The sequence below is a fragment of the Cyprinodon tularosa genome, unplaced genomic scaffold (genome assembly GCF_016077235.1).
Source record: "Cyprinodon tularosa strain WSP-4 unplaced genomic scaffold, ASM1607723v1 ctg457, whole genome shotgun sequence".
NCBI lineage: Eukaryota > Metazoa > Chordata > Actinopteri > Cyprinodontiformes > Cyprinodontidae > Cyprinodon > Cyprinodon tularosa.
Window position 1 is genome coordinate 54,188 of NW_024039182.1, and position 22,862 is coordinate 77,049.

Here is a 22,862-nt window from a genome sequence, read left to right on the forward strand (position 1 = left end):
CTGTACTTCTTGACAAAGCTTATGTAAGTCCCCTGCATTTACAGCTAAAGACTGTATATATTTTATAAGTCTGTTGTGGAGAGTCTAATAACAATAAAAGCAGGTTCTTTTTTCGAAACTCCTCTAGAACCTTTGGAGAGAATTTTATCTGCTGCTCAGAGCAGTCTCTAGTCTCCCATCGGTTAGAGTCGGTCTTTGTCTTATGTATAATTCCGCTCTCCTAGTCACCATCATTATTAATTCTTACTGGTTGTCACAGTTGCGGGGGTCTGGGGCCAAGGCCTTCAGGACGGTGAGGGCATGTAAATCCTAAACAGCTTGTTTATGCTACGCCCGCACCGGACATGATTGGAGCAGCAGAAGCAGCCGGTTTCCATGCCAAGTCTATGGTTGATGCACATCAAGGTGCATTAGAAGGCCATGCAGCACGTCTACAGCAGTAGGGGGGCACATCTTGACATACCTGACCAGCTTAAGTAGTGCCTCGTGAGCTTCTGAGCATCTGAGACACGAAACGTGCTTCAAAAGCAACAGATGCTGGAGTTGGAAAATTTTACTTTTGCTGCCTGACACTCCACATCAACCAGAGAAGATGATCTGGGAATCGTCATGGAGACAGACACAGTGGTGCTAATGCAGAGCGCTATGATCACTCTCCACTAAAACAGTGTATTAATTGCCTGCATTAACTTAAAATGTCAAAACCTTCCCGCAAAATATGCTCTCTTTTATTATTCTAGTGCCTGTAGTTTGTACCATACACTGTTGTTTTTGTCAATGATGATGAAATTATTTCGTTGACGCTTTTTTTTCAGGCCCATAATGAAAACTGACGAGCTAAACATGGATCTTTGATGACTAAAAGATGAGTTATCATATGTTTGAGTTTTCGTCAATGAGACGGGACGAGACAAAAAAAAATAATTAGCAGGTCGTCGGTTGTCAGATGTTTAAACTGCTTCCTTGTTCTGTAATCTGCTTTATCAGCCATGCTGCTGCACCATATTTGGTCACACCCACCTGGCATGAAGAGGGCACATTCTGCATGACCACAGATGGATTAGGGCAGCAGGGGCAGGTGAGAAAATGCCCCGGAAGGGTCCAGTACTGCGCACTGAACTCTGATAAACTCTGATCTTCCAGCTGTGCTTATGCAGAAATCCATCTTTGCGCGTGTGTGTAGCTCAGAATCTTCACTTTATGCTCCATACTGATGGTTCACTCTCAGTAGTATGGCTCTTCCTTCCCCCACTACTTACCGGTAATAAACTATATGTAGCTGGTCATCTTCTACAAAGGCAAAAAAATCCCTTTCTCAAAATATCCAGATTTTATTTTCCTCCAAGAGGTGATGCTAAACCTTCCTTAATTTCTACCAAAAGGAATCCCTAAATTATATCCAATAAATATTTCATTGCATACTGTTTATTTTGGATAAAGACCCAGGTGAAAAGGTACATACAGTAGATCTTTGAATATTTCATTCTCATTGTTCCCATTTCTATCGATTTAAATATGATGTAAATGTTTCCTTGAATTTTCATTAAAACATTTTCTATGTTTCCTTTAAATACTGTATGTCAACATTTTAGTTAGCACATTCATTCAATTTAGGTCTGGACTGCCATGCCATAACAAGGCAATTATTTTAGGTTATCTCTGTATTTTCTTTTTTTATATCAAAATCCTGTGAATTTAAATCTACTTTGACCCCTGAGCAGAGGTAACAAAGGGGCAAATTCTCAGAAATAAAGCCAAAATTGCTACAGTAGAAAAAAATATATATTTTATTTCTTTGCTGTTTTTGGAGCAAAGAAGATTTTATTGATCTGTGTGTAATGCATAATTCATAGTAGATCAGGAAGTGTTTGCTTTTGAATGGAAACCTTGTAAACCTTGTCAACCATTTCTTTCTTGCACATTTTGTTAGCTTGTCTGTCTGCTATATTAACTAATATTATCTATATTACCTTATATGATGTACTGAACTAGATCTCAAATTTTTTGAGACACTTTTTTATAAAGTAGGGCAATTAATTCATAAAGTTTATTTGAATTCTATAAAGTTTTCTTCCCAGCAGCAATGATGAACTGCATGGCAGAATTCTATACCTAGCAAATGCAGTATCTAGGCAAGTGTTGTCAGTCTGGTAAAGAATCTGGTTGTTATTCGGAATTGTAAAGGTTAACTCTTTTTGCAACATAAAACTCACTAAAACTAGACTAAAACCTTCTTAAGTTTTAGTCGAATAAAATCAACTAAAACTATCAGATATCATAATGACTAACATGCGACTAAGACTACTAATAGTTTTCGTCCTTAAGACTAAGACTAAATCTAAGATGGCTGTCAAAAACAACACTAGTACCATATACCTGAAAAACACCATGAACAGTAGCAGAAAACCCCCAAGAGGCGACCCTGCCTGAGGCAGCTGCTGCTGGATTCCCAGTGAACGCACAGTGCTGGGGTGTGGGGATTTGTGCAGTTCTGATAGCGGAATAATGTTTAGGCAATAATAATAATAAGGCAGGATCGTAATCTTGATGAACTGACTGAACAGATGATGTTTTGAGGTGGACTTTCTCACTTAAAGGAAAAGTCCGGTCACATTCAGAATACAAACTTCTTAAAGTGCTTTAAGTATGAAATTATTACATACTTTTCAATAAATGATAAGAGTTTTTAATTAGGAGTAATTTACTTTGAATGTGCTTTACCGGAGAAATCCATGTTTGTCAAAGAACTCTACTGCCACCTGCCGGTTTCTGACGTCACGATGCAGTATCGGCTGTTGAGCAAGTCCCAGTGCTGTATCTGATGTTTGTCACAAAACACTATTATCCATGATGGTGACGACCAGTTCACTATGCAAAGCAGAGAGTAATGGATTAATGACGTTTTTTGTTTTTTTTTCTCTGGCCATTAGTTTGATGGCAAATCCTCCCTCTTCAAGCTGGCAATCCAACGACAAACCCGAGGAGGATAACGAATTGGAAAGGTGAAATAACACTTTTTTTTTTCACTTTTACCCGATGTATTACAACATCCAACTGCTCTGCACGTTGGCAATGTCACTTTAGCTAGGGTTCTCACGAATTTCAATGGTGAAATCTTAAATAATTGCTGTTGATTGCAGATGTGTCTAGTAGCTCCCATTGATTTTGCTTGTAAAGCGGGGAGAATGGCGCTAGGCTTACCGCACCGTGACATCACTGCTGGAAGATGTCAGGAGTGAGGTGTTACTATACAAAAATGGCAGTTCCCAGACTCAGTGATTGAGACAAAAGATATTGTTTTTATTTTTTTTATTAATAACTAATGTTAAATTCATTAAATCACAGCGAACGTATTAGTTTTAGGTGTAGAAAATGATCCCTTGATTATTCCTAGCTGACCGGACTTTTCCTTTAAAAACATCTTCAAACTGCTTAATGCCCACTAATCAGTGAAATATAGCAAAGGCAGTCTCTCTCATTGAACAGAGGAATTTTTCTCAGAATTCTGACTGTTTTCTGACAGCTAACAAACATGTTAGCATCAAGCCATAGCCATGTCTGTTTTAGAGACTAAACTAGTTTTAATCACCTTCTACTCTTCAATTAATGAAATAGCATTAGCAGGGACCCCTCATGCACATAAAAAGTCACCCTAATTCTGTAATTTTCCACCAATGTGGTGCTGGCCCTCCCAAACAAATCACATCTTTGTCAGTGAACCTAAGTGCTCCCACATCTCTTCCTTCATGGTGCTACATTAACATCCAAAATTCTGAGATTAAAGTCAGAATTCTGAGATTAAAGTCAAAATTCTGAGAAAAAAAAGTCAAAATTCTGAGATTAAAGTCAGAATTCTGAGAAAACAAAGTCAGAATTCTGAGATTAAAGCCAGAATTCTGAGATTAAAGTCGAAAATATGAGATAAAGTCAGTTTTTTCTCACATTATACTGAAATAAAAATTTAAAATCAGTTAACTTTTTTTTTTTTTTTTTTCCAGTGGTCCTAATCCTCTTCCGTACTCTTCCATTTATGTCGCCCTCCCAAACAACTCACATATTTGTCAGTGAGCCTGAGTGCTCCCACATCTCTTCCTTCATGGTGCCCATCTACATTAACATCCAAAATTCTGAGATTAAAGTCATTGTTCTGAGATTAAATTCAAAATTCTGAGAAAAAAAACTCAGAATTCTGAGATTAAAGTGAGAATTCTGAGAAAAAAGTCAGAATTCTGAGATTAAAGTCAAAAATATGAGATAAAGTCAGTTTTTTCTCACATTATACTGAAACAAAATTTTAAAATCAATATTGGTACTCTGTTTAAATCCAGACTATATTTGCGTTTTATATATATATATATATATATATATATATATATATATATATATATATATATATATATATATATATATATATATATATATATATATATATATATATATATATATATATATATATATATATATATATATATATATATATATATATATATATATATATATATATATATATATATATATATATATATACTGGATAGCTCGGTAGATAACACCGATAACACCGACGACTCCGGCACAGATGACCGGGGTTCGATTCCCGGCAGGGACATCATCCAGGTGGTCCCTTAGGCAAGGTCCTTTGTGCTTAGTGGCCTACCTCAGGCATGAGTGATACCGCAAATACAAGAGCCATACCGGCTCGGACGTCGCCCGGGTTAACAAGGTCCGCGTCAGTTGCTAGGGAACCAGGGCAACTTGATGACAAATTGGCTACTGGAACAAGACATAGATGGACTAGAGCAGAAAACTTGGTACTAATGAAATGCTACTATACAAGCATGCCCAGTGAGAGAGGTTACATGCAGAGACTATGGGAATTATGGCAGCTCCAACAACCATTGTCGTCATTGACAAAGAAACAACTACTAACACAGTGTTCCAACATCCGCAAACGGCAGCTCCTTTCACAGCTAGAAATTGACGAGGTACAACTGACATGCTGCGGCAAGGGGGGGTCAGGACAACAGGTCAGTAGGGAAATATCATCATCCCAACACACAGAGATTGGGCCCCCAGCCCCAACTACAACAGGCCCACTAAACGTAAGGGCAGCTGACCTGCGACAGCAGATCATAACGAAACTGGATCCCCTAGTACGACGACCAAGACTGCCAAGGCTAAGTGACAGAGTACCCTCTGAAAGCCTTCTAGAAGATGTAAATGCAGCACTACATACTATCCCTACTAAGGACATAACTGAAACCAATGAGCTGACCTACGCCACAGCTACAGTGATCCTAGAGATGCTTGGCCATAAGATAAACACCACAGGCCACAAAGCAGAGCCCCCATGGAGAAGAAGGCTGGAAGCCAAGATCAAGGCAACACGAAGAGAGGTTAGTCAGCTCTCAGACCTGCAGAAAGGTGTAGGGAAGAGGTTACCTAAGTACAACAAGCTGTCGATCCCTGAGGCTCTGGAAACTGCCAAACAAAGACTCGCCGCCCTGGCCACCCGCCTAAAGAGATACAAGGGAGAAGCATCCCACAACACCAATGCTCAGTGGCTAGAAGATCTAAGAACAGATCACAGCAATCTCCCAGAACAAGAACCAGTAACCATTACAACGGCAGATGTCCAAGAAAGAGCGGCAGGTATGAAGAGCTGGACAGCACCAGGCCCTGACATGGTCCACACCTACTGGCTGAAAAAACTAACCGCACTTCATGCACGCCTCGCAGCACAAATGAACCAACTGCTGATGGATGGGACCCACCCAGAATGGCTAACCCAAGGACGGACAATCCTGATCATGAAGGATCCGCAGAAGGGAACAACCCCATCCAACTACCGGCCAATAACTTGCCTATGTACAACATGGAAGCTCCTGTCAGGCATCATAGCGGCTAAGATGAATAGGCACATGGCTCAATACATGCACCCTGCCCAGAAGGGAATAGGAAGCAACACCAGAGGAGCCAAGCACCAGCTACTAGTGGATAGAGCAGTCACCCGAGACTGTAGGACCAGGCAGACAAACCTGTGCACTGCCTGGATTGACTATAAGAAAGCCTATGACTCAATGCCACATACATGGATACTGGAATGCCTGGAAATGTACAAGATCAACAGGACTCTAATAGCCTTCATCAAGAACTCAATGATGCTGTGGAAAACAAGTCTGGAAGACAATGCAAAGCCAATAGCACAAGTCACCATCAAGTGCGGCATATACCAAGGCGATGCACTATCCCCGCTGCTGTTCTGCATAGGCCTTAACCCCCTCAGCCAGATCATCACAAAGACTGGCTACGGATACCAATTCCGAAGCGGAACAATCATCAGTCACCTCCTCTACATGGATGACATCAAGCTGTATGCCAGGAGTGAGCGAGACATCGACTCACTGATCCACACTACCAGGATCTACAGCAACGACATTGGGATGTCATTCGGACTGGACAAGTGCGGTCGCATGGTCTCAAAGAGAGGGAAGATGATCAGAACCGAGGGGGTTGAACTACCAGAAGGCCACATAACAGATGTTCAGGACAGCTACAAATACCTTGGGGTGCCACAGGCTAACGGAAACCACGAGGAGATGGCAAGAAAGACTGCCACAGCTAAATACCTACAAAGAGTAAGGCAGGTCCTGAAAAGCCAGCTGAATGGGAAAAACAAGATCCAAGCCATCAACACATATGCCCTACCAGTCATCAGATACCCCGCTGGTATAATAAACTGGCCAAAGGAGGAGATAGAGGCTACTGACATCAAGACGAGAAAGCTCCTCACAATGCATGGAGGGTTCCACCCCAAATCCAGCACTCTGAGACTGTACACCAAGCGTAGCGAGGGAGGCCGAGGGCTAGTGAGTGTCAAGACCACTGTCCAGGATGAAACTAAGATCCAGGAGTACATCAGAAAGATGGCCCCCAAAGACAAATGGCTTGGTGAGTACCTCAGGCAGGAGAAAACCGAAAATGAGGACAAGAAAGAGGAAGGAGAACCATCATGGAGGGACAAGCCGCTGCACTGCGTATACCACAGACAAATAGAAGAAGTGGCTGATATCAAAAAATCCTACCAGTGGCTAGAAAAGGCTGGACTGAAGGACAGCACAGAGGCACTAATCATGGCAGCACAAGAACAGGCACTCAGTACAAGATCAATAGAGGCCAGGGTCTACCACACCAGGCAGGACCCCCGATGCAGACTGTGCAAAGATGCCCCTGAAACAATACAGCACATAACAGCGGGGTGTAAAATGCAGGCAGGAAGTGCATACATGGAACGCCACAACCAGGTAGCTGTCATAGTGTACAGGAACATCTGCCATGAGTATGGGCTGGAAGTCCCGAGGTCAAAATGGAAGACACCTCCTAAGGTAGTTGAGAATGACCGAGCTAAGATCCTATGGGACTTCAAGATCCAGACTGACAAACAGGTGATGGCTAACCAACCAGACATCGTGTTGATCGACAAACAGCAGAAGAAGGCAGTAGTGATAGATGTGGCAATCCCAAGCGACAGCAACATCAAGAAGAAAGAACACGAGAAGCTTGAGAAATACCAAGGACTGAAGGAGGAGCTAGAAAAGATGAGGAAAGTAAGAGCAGCAGTGGTGCCAGTGGTAATTGGAGCACTGGGGGCTGTGACCCCCAAACTGGGAGAGTGGCTACAGCAGATTCAAGGTAAAACATCAGAGGTCTCTGTCCAGAAGAGCGTAGTCCTAGGAACAGCTAAGATACTGCGCAGAACCCTCAAACTCCCAGGCCTCTGGTAGAGGACCCGAGCTTGAGGATGACACATACCACCCCACGAGGGGTGAGAAAACAGTTTTTTTTTTGTTTATATACACTATATTGCCAAAAGTATTTGCTCACCTGCCTTGACTCACATATGAGCTTAAGTGACATCCCGTTCCTAATCCATAGGGTTCAATATGACGTCGGTCCACCCTTTGCAGCTAGAACAGCTTCAACTCTTCTGGGAAGGCTGTCCACAAGGTTTAGGAGTGTGTTTATGGGAATTTTGGACCATTCTTCCAGAAGCGCATTTGTGAGGTCGCACACTGATGTTGGACGAGAAGGCCTGGCTCTCAGTCTCCGCTCTAATTCATCCCAAAGGTGTTCTATCGGGTTGAGGTCAGGACTCTGTGCAGGCCAGTCAAGTTCATCCACACCAGACTCTGTCATCCATGTCTTTATGGACCTTGCTTTGTGCACTGGTGCACAGTCATGTTGGAAGAGGAAGGGGCCAGCTCCAAACTGTTCCCACAAAGTTGGGAGCATGGAATTGTCCAAAATGTCTTGGTATGCTGAAGCATTCAGAGTTCCTTTCACTGGAACTAAGGGGCCAAGCCCAGCTCCTGAAAAACAACCCCACACCATAATCCCCCCTCCACCAAACTTTACACTTGGCACAATGTAGTCAGACAAGTACCGTTCTCCTGGCAACCGCCAAACCCAGACCCGTCCATCAGATTGCCAGATGGAGAAGCGCGATTCGTCACTCCAGAGAACGCGTCTCCACTGCTCTAGAGTCCAGTGGCGGCGTGCTTTACACCACCGCATCCGACGCTTTGCATTGCACTTGGTGATGTATGGCTTGGATGCAGCTGCTCGACCATGGAAACCCATTCCATGAAGCTCTCTGCGCACTGTTCTTGAGCTAATCTGAAGGCCACATGAAGTTTGGAGGTCTGTAGTGATTGACTCTGCAGAAAGTTGGCGACCTCTTCGCACTATGCGCTTCAGCATCCGCTGACCCCGCTCCGTCAGTTTACGTGGCCTACCACTTCGTGGCTGAGTTGCTGTCGTTCCCAAACACTTCCATTTTCTTATAATACAGCTGACAGTTGACTGTGGAATATTTAGGAGCGAGGAAATTTCACGACTGGATTTGTTGCACAGGTGGCATCCTATCACAGTTCCACGCTGGAATTCACTGAGCTCCTGAGAGCGACCCATTCTTTCACAAATGTTTGTAAAAACAGTCTGCATGCCTAGGTGCTTGAATTTATACACCTGTGGCCATGGAAGTGATTGGAACACCTGATTCCAATAATTTGGATGGGTGAGCAAATACTTTTGGCAATATAGTGTATATATATATATATATATATATATATATATATATATATATATATATATATATATATATATATATATATATATATATATATATATATAAAAAGAGATCTTTATTTTGAAAAGTCTACCCGGAAGTGGTGTGGTGATATCGCCATTGACACACATTAAGTCAGCTTGTCTGCATTCCTCTTCTCTCCCAGCAGCCTAGCCGACAGAGACAGAAAGAAAGGAGAGAGAAAGAGGAGGAGGGGGGGAAGAAAACACATTATTATTCACAAACCTATAGGTTTTTATAAAGCACGGAATCGACCTATACCGGATACATTACGCCACGAAACAACCAGAACCCCTCCTCCGGTTCAGACGACTTCTCCAGGACTACAAAACCGAAAGATATATATATATATATTTCTATTTTTTAATGACGGGACTTTTCCTCCGTGTGTTTGTGCGTAGGTCAGCGTATCCAAAAGCAGCTTCGGACATTTTCACAGCGGATATCTGCTTTTTTTTCTTTCCTTCTTTTTTAAATGGAGATTTGCAAGATGGCTGATGACAGCTAACCCCAACAAGGGCAGAAATCCGCGACGTCCCCTTTAAGAACAGGAGGGTATATTTTTGTATTTTTTATTAGCTTAATATATATATATATATATATATATATAAAAAATGTTTGTCTGTTATAAGTTATGAGTGTAGCTAGGATCTTAGGAGTCAATCCTGTGCTTGTGTGTACCTGAGCTATGGTTAAAAAAAATGGTGAGGTGACGTCTGAGGTAATTTAGGCGATTTAACCGAGATAAGGAAGTGGACAGAATATGCTAGCTAACGGCTAATAAGGTTTGAGACCAAAGTGCTAAACAAATGTAACGTCTGAGGTGATAATGGTGGTAATAATCATTGTTCGAGCAGATATTTGATAGATGTGTCAAAGCGAGAGAGAGGAAAGGAGTAGGGGGGGGGGAAGCGAACAGCTCTGCAACGGCAGCCAACATTCCTGCGGATCCTAAAAGCCTTTGTTTTGTGCGCAGGAGCTGGACTGGACCATTAAAACGATTAACTATGCAGTAAACAGCCTCGACGCGATGGCCTGGGTGTAATTTCCACTGGAGTTGGATTATAAGGCCTTTTGTTGTGAGAGAGAAACCTGCTTAGATCAGTTAAAATAAGAAAAAAACAGGCCTTGTGCTCATTAAAGCCACATTCATCATTTTATTTGAGATTAAAAGGCAGGAGGTTGTATCTTTTGTTTGTTTTTTTATTTATCTGAGCAGAACGACGGTTTTTCTCCAACCACCGCAGGTTGTGTGTCTGGTTAGACTGCTGCTAGATGCTTATTTATAATTCAGCGGACAAAAGCATTGCGCTGCGTGCTGATTATTGAGGGAATCAGGCGTCCTTGAGGCTCCTATGGAAAACATTCACATTTTCAAAGGCGTTTCTCTGTGTGTGTGAATAGCAACCAGGGTGTGGACCTGAAGCAGCCTATTTTTTCAGGCTGAATTGGTTTATAGTCTACCGTAATCCGTTGTTAGGGGGAAGGCCAGGAGTGCAAGCAGAAAATATCAAGATCCTGGTCATGTGTCACATAGATTTGCATCCGTCTGGGTGATGGTTCATGGTTCTGTGTGCCTTGGTTTACCTGTAGCAGATGGTTTTGGCTCTATGACCAGGCTCTGAATCACTACAGGCAGGTCTGGTGGTTCTTGGGGTGAGTTGGAGGAAAGAAAAGCTCTGCTTCCTGTGATCTCAAATCCAGCTTGGATTTCTCCTTTCAACTTCAGTCCAGGTTTCATAATTTTGCCTTCAAGCTGCATTAATAAGCAATACTTGTCATTTTTCTGAAAGGGTGTGCTGAAAATATAGATCTTTCGGGACTTTTTTTTGTTTTGTCGAGAGTATAAGGTTTTTCTCTTGAGAGAGTTCTGATTTGTATGCCTGCCTGCACCACAATGGCCTCTGACATGGCTGAGACATGGAGGAACTGTTTTGAGGAGGAGCTCATCTGCCCCATCTGCCTGCACGTGTTCTCTGATCCCATCCAGCTGCCCTGTAAGCACAACTTCTGTCGGGGCTGCATCAGCGAGGCCTGGGCCAAAGACTCCTCTCTGGCTCGCTGCCCCGAATGCAATCATGCCTATACGCAAAAGCCCAGCCTAGAGAAGAACCACAAACTGTCCAACATAGTGGAGAAGTACAACGCCCTGAGTGTGGAGAAGGCTGGAACCCCGACGCTGCAGTGCATCCTGTGCCGCCGAGGCCCGCCGCTGCCCGCTGTCAAGGTGTGCCTGCGCTGCAACGCCCCTTGCTGCCAGTCCCACATCCAGACTCACCTTCAGCAGCCGTGCTCGGCCCTGGGGCACCTGCTGGTGGAGGCAGAGGCGGTGAAGGCCTGGACGTGCCCACAGCATGACGAATACAGGCTGTACCACTGCGAGGCCGAGCAGACGGCTGTGTGCCAGTACTGCTGTTTCGCCCGGTGCCACCCCAGCCAAGGCCACGCCGTCAGTGACGTGGAGCTGCGGCGCAACGACATCAGAGTAAGAAATACTTAATGCTGTGTCCTTACCTCAAACAAGCTATGGTTTTTATGCAGTTTACTGTTAAATGAGTTTGATCTATTAAGAGAAACCATAATTATCTTTACAGATTTTACAGCTAAATACAACTCCAGGTGTTTTACAAGGAAAACTAGAGCCAAGCAGTTAAAAATGTACCTTCTAAAGAAGTTGGATCAATTGCAGGACATAGCAGCAACTTATTCTTCTCAGTGAGCTTGTGGCAACAGAAGAAAGGAGTAAAGAACAATGTTATGTATGGTTAAATAAGAAAGAGAACCTAAATAACAACACCAAACCTTGTTCCAGATGTACACTATAGCTAAACACGTGTAATTGATCAAATAAATATATAGATTTAACCACCAGATTAAGGAAATGTATTTTTGTTTTTTGACTCAAATATATGCTCTAATAAGTGCTCTGAAATCTGTCTTGCCTCGAAAGAGTAAACTATCCAACATTCTCCAACAGGATGTGAACAGATTTCATGTAGGTGACCTGCGAGCGGCAGTGCACATTTATAACACAAACAAACTGAGACATGCTGCTATTTTGTGTCTAAAAGAGTAAAATTCAAGAGGATCTGCATTGCACTTTAGTGCATATATGTGAAAACAGGATCATTCGGTATTTATTTAGTCTTTACCATTGCATATATCAAATAACCTGCAGCACATTTGAAACTATAAGACAATCTATGTGAGATAAACATTAAGAAAAGTGGGAACTTACAGAAAACCTTCCATTCACTAAATCCTTGTTTCATTTATCTTTTTTGTCCTTTTAAAAATATTATTATGAATTCTGGACAAATATAATATTAATTTGTCTAAGGCTTTATTTTACTGTCAATATCTTTCATTTCTAACTTTAAATCTTATTTAAGCTAGTTCACTCTTGCAGGATATGACAGATAGACCTCTAATCATACCAAAATAAAGAAGGCGACCTCCTGAGAATCAGTTTTATGTATTAAAGGCAAATGACCTAATTTCCTTACAGATATTGGAGTAGATTATTAAAAAGAAATACTTTAAATACTGGCTTCTCACAGTAGCTATGGAACTGAAAGCAGACTTTTATACAACATTTTTTGGCGGTTGGCTCCTTTTCATTTCCGAAACGTCTCATCCAGAAACAACCAAAAGGAAAAACCATAAACATCCAATTAGGAAGTAAACCTTTTTCCAAGCTGACTGGTCAGAAACTGTCAGCTCATCAGTTCTCAGAAAGTAAAGTGCTTGTCTATCTATACTGCCCAGTACAAGGCAGCAAGCTGTGTTTTTAAATTAGTATCATATTTGTCCTTGACATTAAAAATTATTTCAGTACTGAAATATGGGATGGAAATGTGATGCTATATGTGGATGCTTTCAAAAAAAAAGGGGGCAAAATCAGATATTCCTCTTTTGTGAAAATATCTTCATTTTGATGCTTTCCACTCTTATCCGACATTTTTTCTTTCCCATTGGCAGCCCCTTCCAAACCTCCATTCTCATCTGTTGGAACTGCAAACAATGTGGTTAAGGGTTGGAACAATGAGGGCCCCTCAGAGGGCCTTATCTTCCCAGCACAGGTGCATCCGAGCACAGGGATCACCAGTTGTCAGGGGGGAGGGGGCTGGGTTGGAGAAAAGTTGAAGGAAAGAGAGATTAAAGTGATTCATCACTTGCCTCTGCAGTCTTGTTGCTTTTTATTTTTTTATTAGCCTCCTCAGGGGGATTGGGTGCTCACCGCCTATGGTTCGAGCGGGGGTCACACTGGTTGCTTTTTGCCTTTTTAAAAATGTTTTAATGGGGTGTGACAAAGCAGTTAAGCCAAGGAGAGACGCACCAATTGGCGTTACTGCTCACTGACTCATTCAGTTCACCCAACTCTGTTTAGGTGTCAACCATGACATAGTAGGCTGCAGTTCCTGTTGGTAATGCTATGACTAAGCTTTATGTATAGTTAAATAGTCTCAAGGGGACACATGGCATGGCCGTAGGTGTATTGAAAGGAAATTAGCATTTTTTTATTTTTATGTTTTACCCCAGGAAGGAAAACAAAACTTAAACTGCTTCTAATGTTTTTCAGGTCTGGATACATTTTGAAAAAATTAAAACAGAGGGTTAATATCTAACTCCAGAAAACAGTTTAAATTGTATTTATTTTTCTAAAATATCAAATACGTTTCTTTAAGAAGATAAGCCCCAACAACCACATTGCTTCTATGTTAAATAGATATAAGAAATCAGTCAGCCCAATGTCATCCTTTTGTCAATAAACCCCATTAAGCCTTAAAACACTTCAGAGTGAAAGAGGTTCCTGTGGGAAGATGACTCAGTGTTAGATCTAACCAGTATCATTAAGGGTTTTTAAAACTTGGAGGAAGCAAAAGATTGTGTTTAAAAAAAAAAAAAAAAGTTAATTTTATTCAATGATTTTTGCATTTGCAAGTGAGAGCCAATATTTCAGTAGATAGCAGAAAAGCTGAATAGAGAGCAGAGAAGGCGTTCCATTAGATCTTTCTGAGCAATCTGGACTGGTTTGTCGTTTATTATGCTTAATTTTGTTTATTATGCTTAATTTAGTTTATTATGCTTAATTCAGTTTATTATGCTTAATTCAGAAATGTCTATTGGAAATCTGGAAGTTGAGCTAAGAATTTGCCTATGGCTGCTTTATTAAAGCTAACACTGCTAACATTATTTACATTTTTACCATCAAAACCAGCTTAAGATGTAAACACTAATAATTTAACATTTTATCCATATTCACAGTATAAATACTGAATGCTCACAGTAGAGAGACTTTTCTTGCTAGTTCCTAATTAGAAGGCATATCTGTAGGTCAAAGCTCTATGAATTCAGCCAACTTCTGATCAACACATTTCTATTCATCACTTATCTCTTAGTGTGTGCAGCATGGTATTGGCTTAAAAAAAAACATCCAATGAAGCAGGTTTATTGAACAATTTATAAGGTTGTGTTGAGTTTTGAGACTCAATTGGTTATTTCTAAAACATCCGACAATTCTGATTTAGTGGTTTAAGCGAATCCTATAAACTCTTCTTTTAGAAGAAACCTTTAAAACCCATCTTTGCCTGTCCTTAATCGTTGAACCGTCATTCAGAGATAAAACAATGTTAGCTGTTGTAAAAGGTAATTGATAAAGCGGCTAAAGATATCAGCTTTTCACCAATATACAATCATTTTACATATACAGATTAATCTATATTGGCTGTCTAGCTTTAATAAACATTGATTTTGTTCTTCTGTTCTCTATTTTAATCAGTGCTTCCTTCACTGTGTGACCTTTTGGATTTTGGGTTGTCATTAGTGTCACATCGGCTGAGACTCGGTTCAAGGGACTAAATATTAAATTATTATATAATTTCTTTGTAAAATTCAAGATCGAAGCCAAAAAAATATAATATCCCACATTTATTGGTCTCCAAACTATTCCATTGATTTTGTAATAACTTATATGCAGTTTACCGTTGCATGCATCCATATTAAGATATAAAGCGGTTTTCAAAGTTTTTATTTTGTTTGTTTAAAACTAGTTGGTTAAGATCCAAAGAAACTACCTAGAGTGCTTTTTTTTTTCTTTCCCCACACGGTATTTTTGCATAGGTTACCCCTTCCCGGGGCTCCTGATCCCTCCTCACGGTTGAAAATTATTTTGGGGCCTTTTTTAATGGTAACTATCCAGGCAGTTAAAATGACTTGTATCAGGGCACTGCAGGCTAGTTATCGGAGCGGGTTGTCTGAGTAATTAAAAACTTGTCACTTTGTTAAACCTATTGCTTTATAAAGAGCAGGAAAAAACTATTCTATACAATAAGAATTTAGTTTTCATTCTATATTTTGGTTGTATTTCATGATTCCAATGCATAAATAACAAAGCTGACATTTGGATTGTATTAATCAATATGCTGCAGTATATAATATAGATAAAGTAGGTGGAATAAAATCAACTTAATGCATTTTGTTATATATAAAATAAATGTGACAGTATTTTGAGTCGGCTGTCATATCCGCAGGCTCTAATCCATCCTTGTCTGTTTAGATTTTTACCATCATGGTGGTCTCAGCCCACACAGCCTCGTGATGATTGCTATTAAACTGCACACACCGCTCTGCAGCCTCTCTCTCACCCTGCTCACCAACACGAGCCCCCCCAAACCTAATTCACCTCCCTCACACCAGCCACCCCAAAGCTACGTCCAACCTCCCCCCTAGCCATCCTCTCCTGCACTGATGGAAAGGACTCTCTGGTGAAATGACAGCTGAAGTGCACCCTTTCCTCTGTTTTTTAACCTCTGCTTCCCTCCCCCTAAGGTATCCCATACACATTGTTAGACACGCCCCCTCCACCACCACCACCCCCATCCACTTCCTCCTGGTCCTCCGCTGGCTTCTGCTCAGAGCCTAACTCAATCAGTCAGCACAACCAGGTCAGCGTCCTGGATCCAACCAACTGTGCATGTAACAGAGATATGTAGGGCAGCCATTCCCGACCATGTGCCGCCAAGACCCGACACTGCGGCTTTTCCTTTCCATCAGCCTCTAAAGCAGCTGATCGCTAATGATATAATCAGCTGCACCGTGTTGGAATGCAACTATAGTGAGGAGGAGGACGATGGCATGTGAAGAAACATGATGACTTATTTATTCAAAAATGTTTTGTATGTATCTAAAGCTGGGCATTTAATTGCATTTGCAATTTGACAAACTGCAAAATGGATATTTTTAAATTGCAGAGGCATTCAATTTACGCTGCATTTACATTTGTGAGGAGTAAGTAGAATGTCCTCCCGCCCTTTAGGTGGCGGCAATACGCCTAGTCGGTTTGCAACCACGCAGATGGAAAGAGCATATTTACTAGGGGTGGAACGGTTCACAAAATATTGGGTTCGGTTCACTGTTTCGTGGTCACGGTTTTCGGTTCGGTTTGGTATATGTTGATTGTTACACCAAAATCCCATAAAAATTAATGAAATTAATGGAAAAATCTAAAAAAAATTAATGAATTGTAATTATTTTTAATGATCCGCGGAAACCATTGATCATTTCCACATGTTTTGCTGCTTTGAATTTAATCATCTCGCGCATGCCCTCTACGATCTCCAAGGAACTCAGAGCGGAGCAGACGGGAGCCACAGCGGAGGCTGTAGGCTTTGCTTTGTGCAGGCGGTCTGGAGCACAGTGCTGATGGAGTATGTGGGATTCATGTTGCTGTTAGCATAAACAAAACGTGTTCCACAATGCTTGCACACTGTTGCACATTTATCCACAACTTTCTTTCCGCCGTCATCGTAGGTCACTCTAAATGCAAAGTGGTCCCATACAGCAGACCTATAAAGTGCTGCTGGCGCGTCTTCCAACTCCTGTTCTTTCCCACTCACCATACCCACACAAAACTTCACAACAACGGATTTTTTTCCCTGCTACACCCGGCTACGCTGCTTCGCTTCTTCTTCTTGTTTACTACTGGTGGTTGGCTTTGGTCGCAGTACTGCCACCTTCTGCTCTGGAGTGTAATCGCTTCCCCTATGAGAAAAAGGAGCAGCGCATGAACCGAACGAAACACACGCGAATCGAACCAAACGGTTGGGACGGTTTTCATAAACAGTTCCATCCCTAATATACACATACACACACACACACATATATATATAGACCGCAGCCTCCTGCCAAACTACATGGTTGTGGTCAGAGCAAAGGAATAAAAACAAAATTGCATTATCGGTTTAAAATAATCGAAATTTTCCTTCTTTTCAAAATAGATTAGCCCTATATGTCAACACTTATAAACTTAAAAGGACTAAGCTATCGGTATGACAAGTCTGCTGTGCTCATGATTCTAGTTTTAATCTGCACTAGTCCTTTTTGGTCCATTATTTAGGTCTGCAATTTCAAATAGGTTTTTTTTTTTTTTTTTTTTTTTTTATTCTTTTTTTTTAGCTGGGTGGGAAAAAAGAGGCATTTTAAATACCAAATATAGCAAGTTTTTTACACCAGTTTTCTAATGTGATAAATAAGAAAATGTCTATTGGCTCCACTTAATATAAAGGTATTGCACAACTTAACAATTAACCACATACTTTGTTCTTTATTTACAGATTGACATTTAAATATTGACCAGGTGCTCGGTTGGAAAACGACTACTTTTAAATATAAAAACATGGGAAAAAGGAAATAAAAACCTGGCTTGTTAACTGGATATTATTTAGTAATTGGAAATCTATACAGCCAGCATTTATTTGTTTATTTTCTGCACAAATTAAACACAGTTTGAAGGGTTTGGCCGGGCAGGCGTCTTCTGTTGTTCACATGCCATCCTCCTCTGGAAATAATAGGTGCTGTTGCTAAAACATGGCCACAGCTCAGAGCAGCCTCCAGTGGGTGATCTAATGTCTCTTAGGAAGAAAGTACTGAATGGAGGAGGAGGAGGTTCAGCAAGGGGAGAGCAGAGCTGCTGGAGCTTTTAACTGACCATTTATCTATCTCTGCTCAATGCCTCCAGCTCCCCCCAACTTTGGTCCTCACTCTCTAATGCAAACACTAAATAGCTGCTGGTTGCTATGACAGCGTCCCCCTCCTTTCCTCCCTTGCAGGGATTGCATGTTAGATGGAGACTAGATTAGCCAACACCAGGAATTCTAATATCTCTGGTATGGTGAGTGGCTGACTGGAGGTAACAAATTAAACAAAAGCCTTTTCCTCTCTTTTAGCAAAACCTGCTGAGACAGCAGGAGCGAGTAGAGGAGAGAGTGCAGGAGATCGAGGAGCAGCTTTGCAAACTTGACTCTGACAAGTGCACAGTGGAGGTACGTTTAAAGCACTTTTTTTTTTTTTTACAGAAATATGGAGAAGCTTTATCCACCTTAAGCTGTTTTCTCTACAGGACAGAGTGTGCGAGCTGAAGGAAGAGGTGCGCCTGCAGTACCAGCGCATGCATCAGCTCCTGGAGGAGGATCTCGGTCGTACGCTGGAGGCTCTGGATCGGGCTCAGGCTCGCTTCTTCCAGGAGAATGCAGCTCAGGTTTTGGCCCTAGGGGAGCAGCGCCATGAGGCCCAAAAGCTACTGAGCTCCATCAACACGGCCTTCAGCAAGGCAGAGGAGCTGAGCTTCATGAAGAACACAAAGCCTGTTAAAATCCTCACAGACAGGTGAGACGACATCTGAGTCTGGATATTGCATAAAAGATAATTTACCGTTTCAAGTTTGGTTTATACGCTGTCAGATCAGCATACGCTTAGGTTTTTATCTAAACGAAATTAATTCTGAGTCACAATATAAACCATAGCCAATGTTTTCTATGATTTTAAACATAAAAACAAAATCTATCCAAATTTAAATTCCCGTACACAGATTTTTTTTCTACTAAAGTAACTTATTTTACATTAACATTGACTAATGATGATTCTAGATTTAGACACTTCTTCTCTCAACATCCAGGAAACTTCAATCATGTCTGGCCCTTTCTGTATCTAAAAAAAATAACAGTATAATCAAAGCTGATTTCGTTTTTTAAAAGTTAAAATATTTTTTTTTTTTTTGCCAGTCAGTACACTGCTGCTAAAATTCTATGTGGGAATAATTTATGTGCATTAGAACAATGTATGCCGATTTGACAGCGTATGCTGTTCTGACAGAACACCAACGCTTATATCTAAATATCTATTGTTGATCTCTGTAGTGTTGATTTTATACAGTGACGTGAAAAATAAAAGCTTCTATGCAGCTGTGGTGATCAGCAGTGGTGATTCCACTTTTTTTCTCCCTTAATGTTTAGAAATTAATAAAAAGGGTAAAAAAAAAATAGGAGGCAAAGTCACATAGTGACTTTGCCTCCTATCAAAGTATCAATGTTTGACTAATATAATTTTGACGCTTTCACTTCTGTGCTGACATATAGGATGATTTTACTTTTTTTTTTTTTTATCATCTTGACTATGTAATTTAAACCTTTAATGTAAACCTTTAGTAAGCATGGCCAACAAGCCACAGTCTGGGCAGGTAGACCTGTTTAAAAATAACACCAGGATCTTTAAAATATCTTTCTGCAAATGCAAACATGAAGAGCTTTCAAGTCTCCTGGTAGATGTCTGCGCTGTCTTTGGAGCAGCCTGGCTTCCATAAATCATCACTGACTGTGAGAATTTAACGCTAAGCTTCAAGCAGCCCTGATTCTGTGTCTCTTGAATGCTTCTTTAAAATCTTGGATCTTTAGTTCCGACTAAAACTCTGTTTGTTCTCCAACGTTCTTTTTAACCAGAGTTTTTTTTCTTTCAACAAACTTTTCATTGATATGTTTGGATACAGAGCTTAATTATTTATACCATGAATGACAAAAACAATTTTTTTTCCTTTTAGAAATTATTTCTGTTGATCTTATGCAGTTTTTGTCTTTTCAATTGAATTCTTGCTCTTTATTGGCTGAAAATCAGAACCATCAATATGAACAGACAAAAGTTTAAAAGTAAAAAATTTGAGCTGAATTGCAGGAATAAATGATAACTTTGATGTTGCTGCTTCTGGAAATGCTTTATAAGTCTTTTGCATCCCTGTGGTCACATTGTTGCAGATCTCAGGCATGTGTGGGAAGCAGCCTCCCTCCTTACAAAGTTGGGAATCTAAACTCCAAGCTGTTTCTTTCCGAGATCTCAAAAAGAGAGAAGAGCTTGAAGCGAACGCTTGAAGGTGAGCATCCTGACATGAGTGTGTGAAGCTTTAATCTGAGCCCGGCTTGTTTCTCTTATGCTAACCTTACAAATGTCATCTTCTCCCAGTTCCCCTCACCCCTCCATCAGCATTCCTGCAGACCGTCGCTGCTTTCCCCAGCGGTCAGAGCTCTGGCTCCGGAGCGGAGAAAAGGAAACATTCCAACGCCTTCCCAGAGGGAAACGGAAACACGGGCAAAAGCAGCGCTCCGGGTTTTAAAGACTCCTCCTCATCTTCCTCTTCGTCACTAGCTAAGCAGCCCTATCTAGGATCTGGCTCCGCCTCCGGAGAGGGCCAGTCCACCAATCAGCAGACTCTGGGCCCCTGTGCCCCGCCTCACATCAGCGAAGGTGGCGGTGCTGGAACCGGCTCACTGACCAACCACCACTCTGGTTCCGTGTTCAGCTCCTCGCATTTCCCACCGGGAGGAAGCAGCTCCTCCCACTCCTCCCAGCAGGCCGTGCTCCCGCAGTACGGCGGCCGCAAGATCCTGGTCTGCACCATGGATAACTGCTACTGCTCTGGAGTGCCGTCTGTGTCGGGCCACCGCAGCCACCCTCCATACCCGCGGTCGGGCTCATTCCCCTGGGTGAGCCCCCAGGACTACCCTCCGCCTCCGAGCCTGGCTTCTGGAGGTCCGTCCATGCAGGGGCTGGCGGTGAGGGACTGGATAGATGCCTCCCAAACACACAGACACGCAGATTTCTACGGGCTGTACGGCCAACCTTCCACCAAGCACTATGTCACCAGTTAACACAGCAGATGGTCTCCTAAATTAAAGAGACAGGCACCGATATAGCACACCCTCACAGATTTATAAACCTGAAAAAACAAAAACACTGAAACTGTGTTTGCATCTGCGCACAGATGTAGAACAGACAGATTCGGGGGGCAGGGTTGATCCGTTTTTAATATTACTTTCATTCATCCAGTGTTTTCATGTAGATAAAACACAAACTCTGCCCACTTTGGCACAACTTGGCTCTGTGTTACAGAGGAATAAAAAATGTTATAAAAAAAAACAAGGGTTCAGAAGGCAACGTTTATCTTTTTATTTATAGAGTAGGATGCAAATTGATAGAAAATAAACTCTTATTAGGGAAAAAAATGCTTTTAATGCTTTGTCACAATTTCTCACCAAGGAAAAAATAGAAGAGAACAGGCTTCTGGCTTCAGCTCATGTTCCTCTCGATATAATCACCCCTGAAGTTACGCTGAGGCCCAGCTGCCTTATGATATTTTTCCACAAGCTGACTTTGTTTGATCCTTTTTTTTAATGGGGAAGATCATCCTCGCATTTTGTTTATTTTTTATTTTGATCATCTCGGCACTTCTTCCTTTCATTTGCTGAGTTCAGGGATGCATCGCACAGCTTGAACGCAAAACGCTCTTCCACGGAACACCCACAATGCACTTGTGGACGCCTTCCTAAGGACGGGCCCCCCCCCTTACTTCCTGCTGCCACAGAAGGACAGACTAAAGACTTTAAAGACTGTTTTCCCTGGTTTCTTTGTGATTAATATGACTTTGTGTTATTTGGTACATCTGTAGGAATCATGTAGACAAAGACTTCACAAAACCAATCATGCATCTGGACGATCTAAGGATGCTGTAATTGTACTTCCTGCAGGGCAAAGATGTCACTTCCTCTGAGAAAAAAAAAAAAAGCACATGAGCTATTGACTTCCTGTTTGCAGCTGAAAGCATGTAAGGAAGAATGTTTTTTTTTCTTTTTTAAAGCACTCAGAAACAGAAAACAATGTGGAGGGGGGGGGGTTAAAATGAGTGTATAAAAGAATGGTGGGAGGAAGTTTTTTTTTTCATGGTCTTTTTCTAGAACAACAAAGCTGAAAGATGTAAGAAACGATTCATCATCATACAAAGGAGCTGTTACAACACCTAACATAAGGAGGAGAAAGAAACGTTCTCTTTTTTTGTAAATATTTTGTGAAATGGGAAATGGAAAAAAAAAAAATAGAAGTTGCTGACATGATTTGGAGATGGGTTCCAAATAAACAAATAAATTTAATCTGGTCTCTGCTGTTAACTGTCCATGTGCAAATCCCATCATCTCATTTAAAGGATAAAAGTGGTGATATCCTATATTTTTGTTACTGTAAATAAATCTCATTAAATAAAAAGGCAAACTCAGAAGTGTTTTAGTATTTAAATGTATTTGATTCATACTTTTGTTCCATAGATTTAATGTTTATGGGGAATATTACAACTGGTTATTAATGGGTAATTTGTTTTCCAGGTTTGTTTTGTGAACTTTGTTTAGCATTCCTGTCTGGTTATTTATCCCAAGATAGATGGATAGATATCAGAGCTGGTAATAATTGGAACATTTCTGCCATTGGTGAAATGTTAATAGGGGCTCAATCCCAAGGGCCAGTGGAACATTCAGCCCTTATATAGCGAGTCTGCATCAGTTACAGGCTCGCTGGAATTCAGCAGCAGGTGTAACAGCGGCCTGGTGGTGGATGAAACCACTGG

At 41.3% G+C, this 22,862-nt stretch overlaps 1 protein-coding gene across 1 annotated transcript; it reads left to right on the forward strand.

The window, feature by feature from the left end:
• The first annotated feature begins 9,228 nt into the window (after positions 1–9,228).
• trim8b (tripartite motif containing 8b) lies at positions 9,229–22,513 on the forward strand. The gene is made up of 5 exons (XM_038300779.1): positions 9,229–11,630; positions 18,373–18,468; positions 18,546–18,811; positions 20,230–20,345; positions 20,435–22,513. The coding sequence occupies exons 1-5, from the start codon at positions 11,025–11,027 to the stop codon at positions 21,118–21,120; spliced, it is 1,770 nt and encodes a 589-aa protein (XP_038156707.1). The 5' UTR covers positions 9,229–11,024; the 3' UTR covers positions 21,121–22,513.
• Positions 22,514–22,862: the final 349 nt, after the last annotated feature.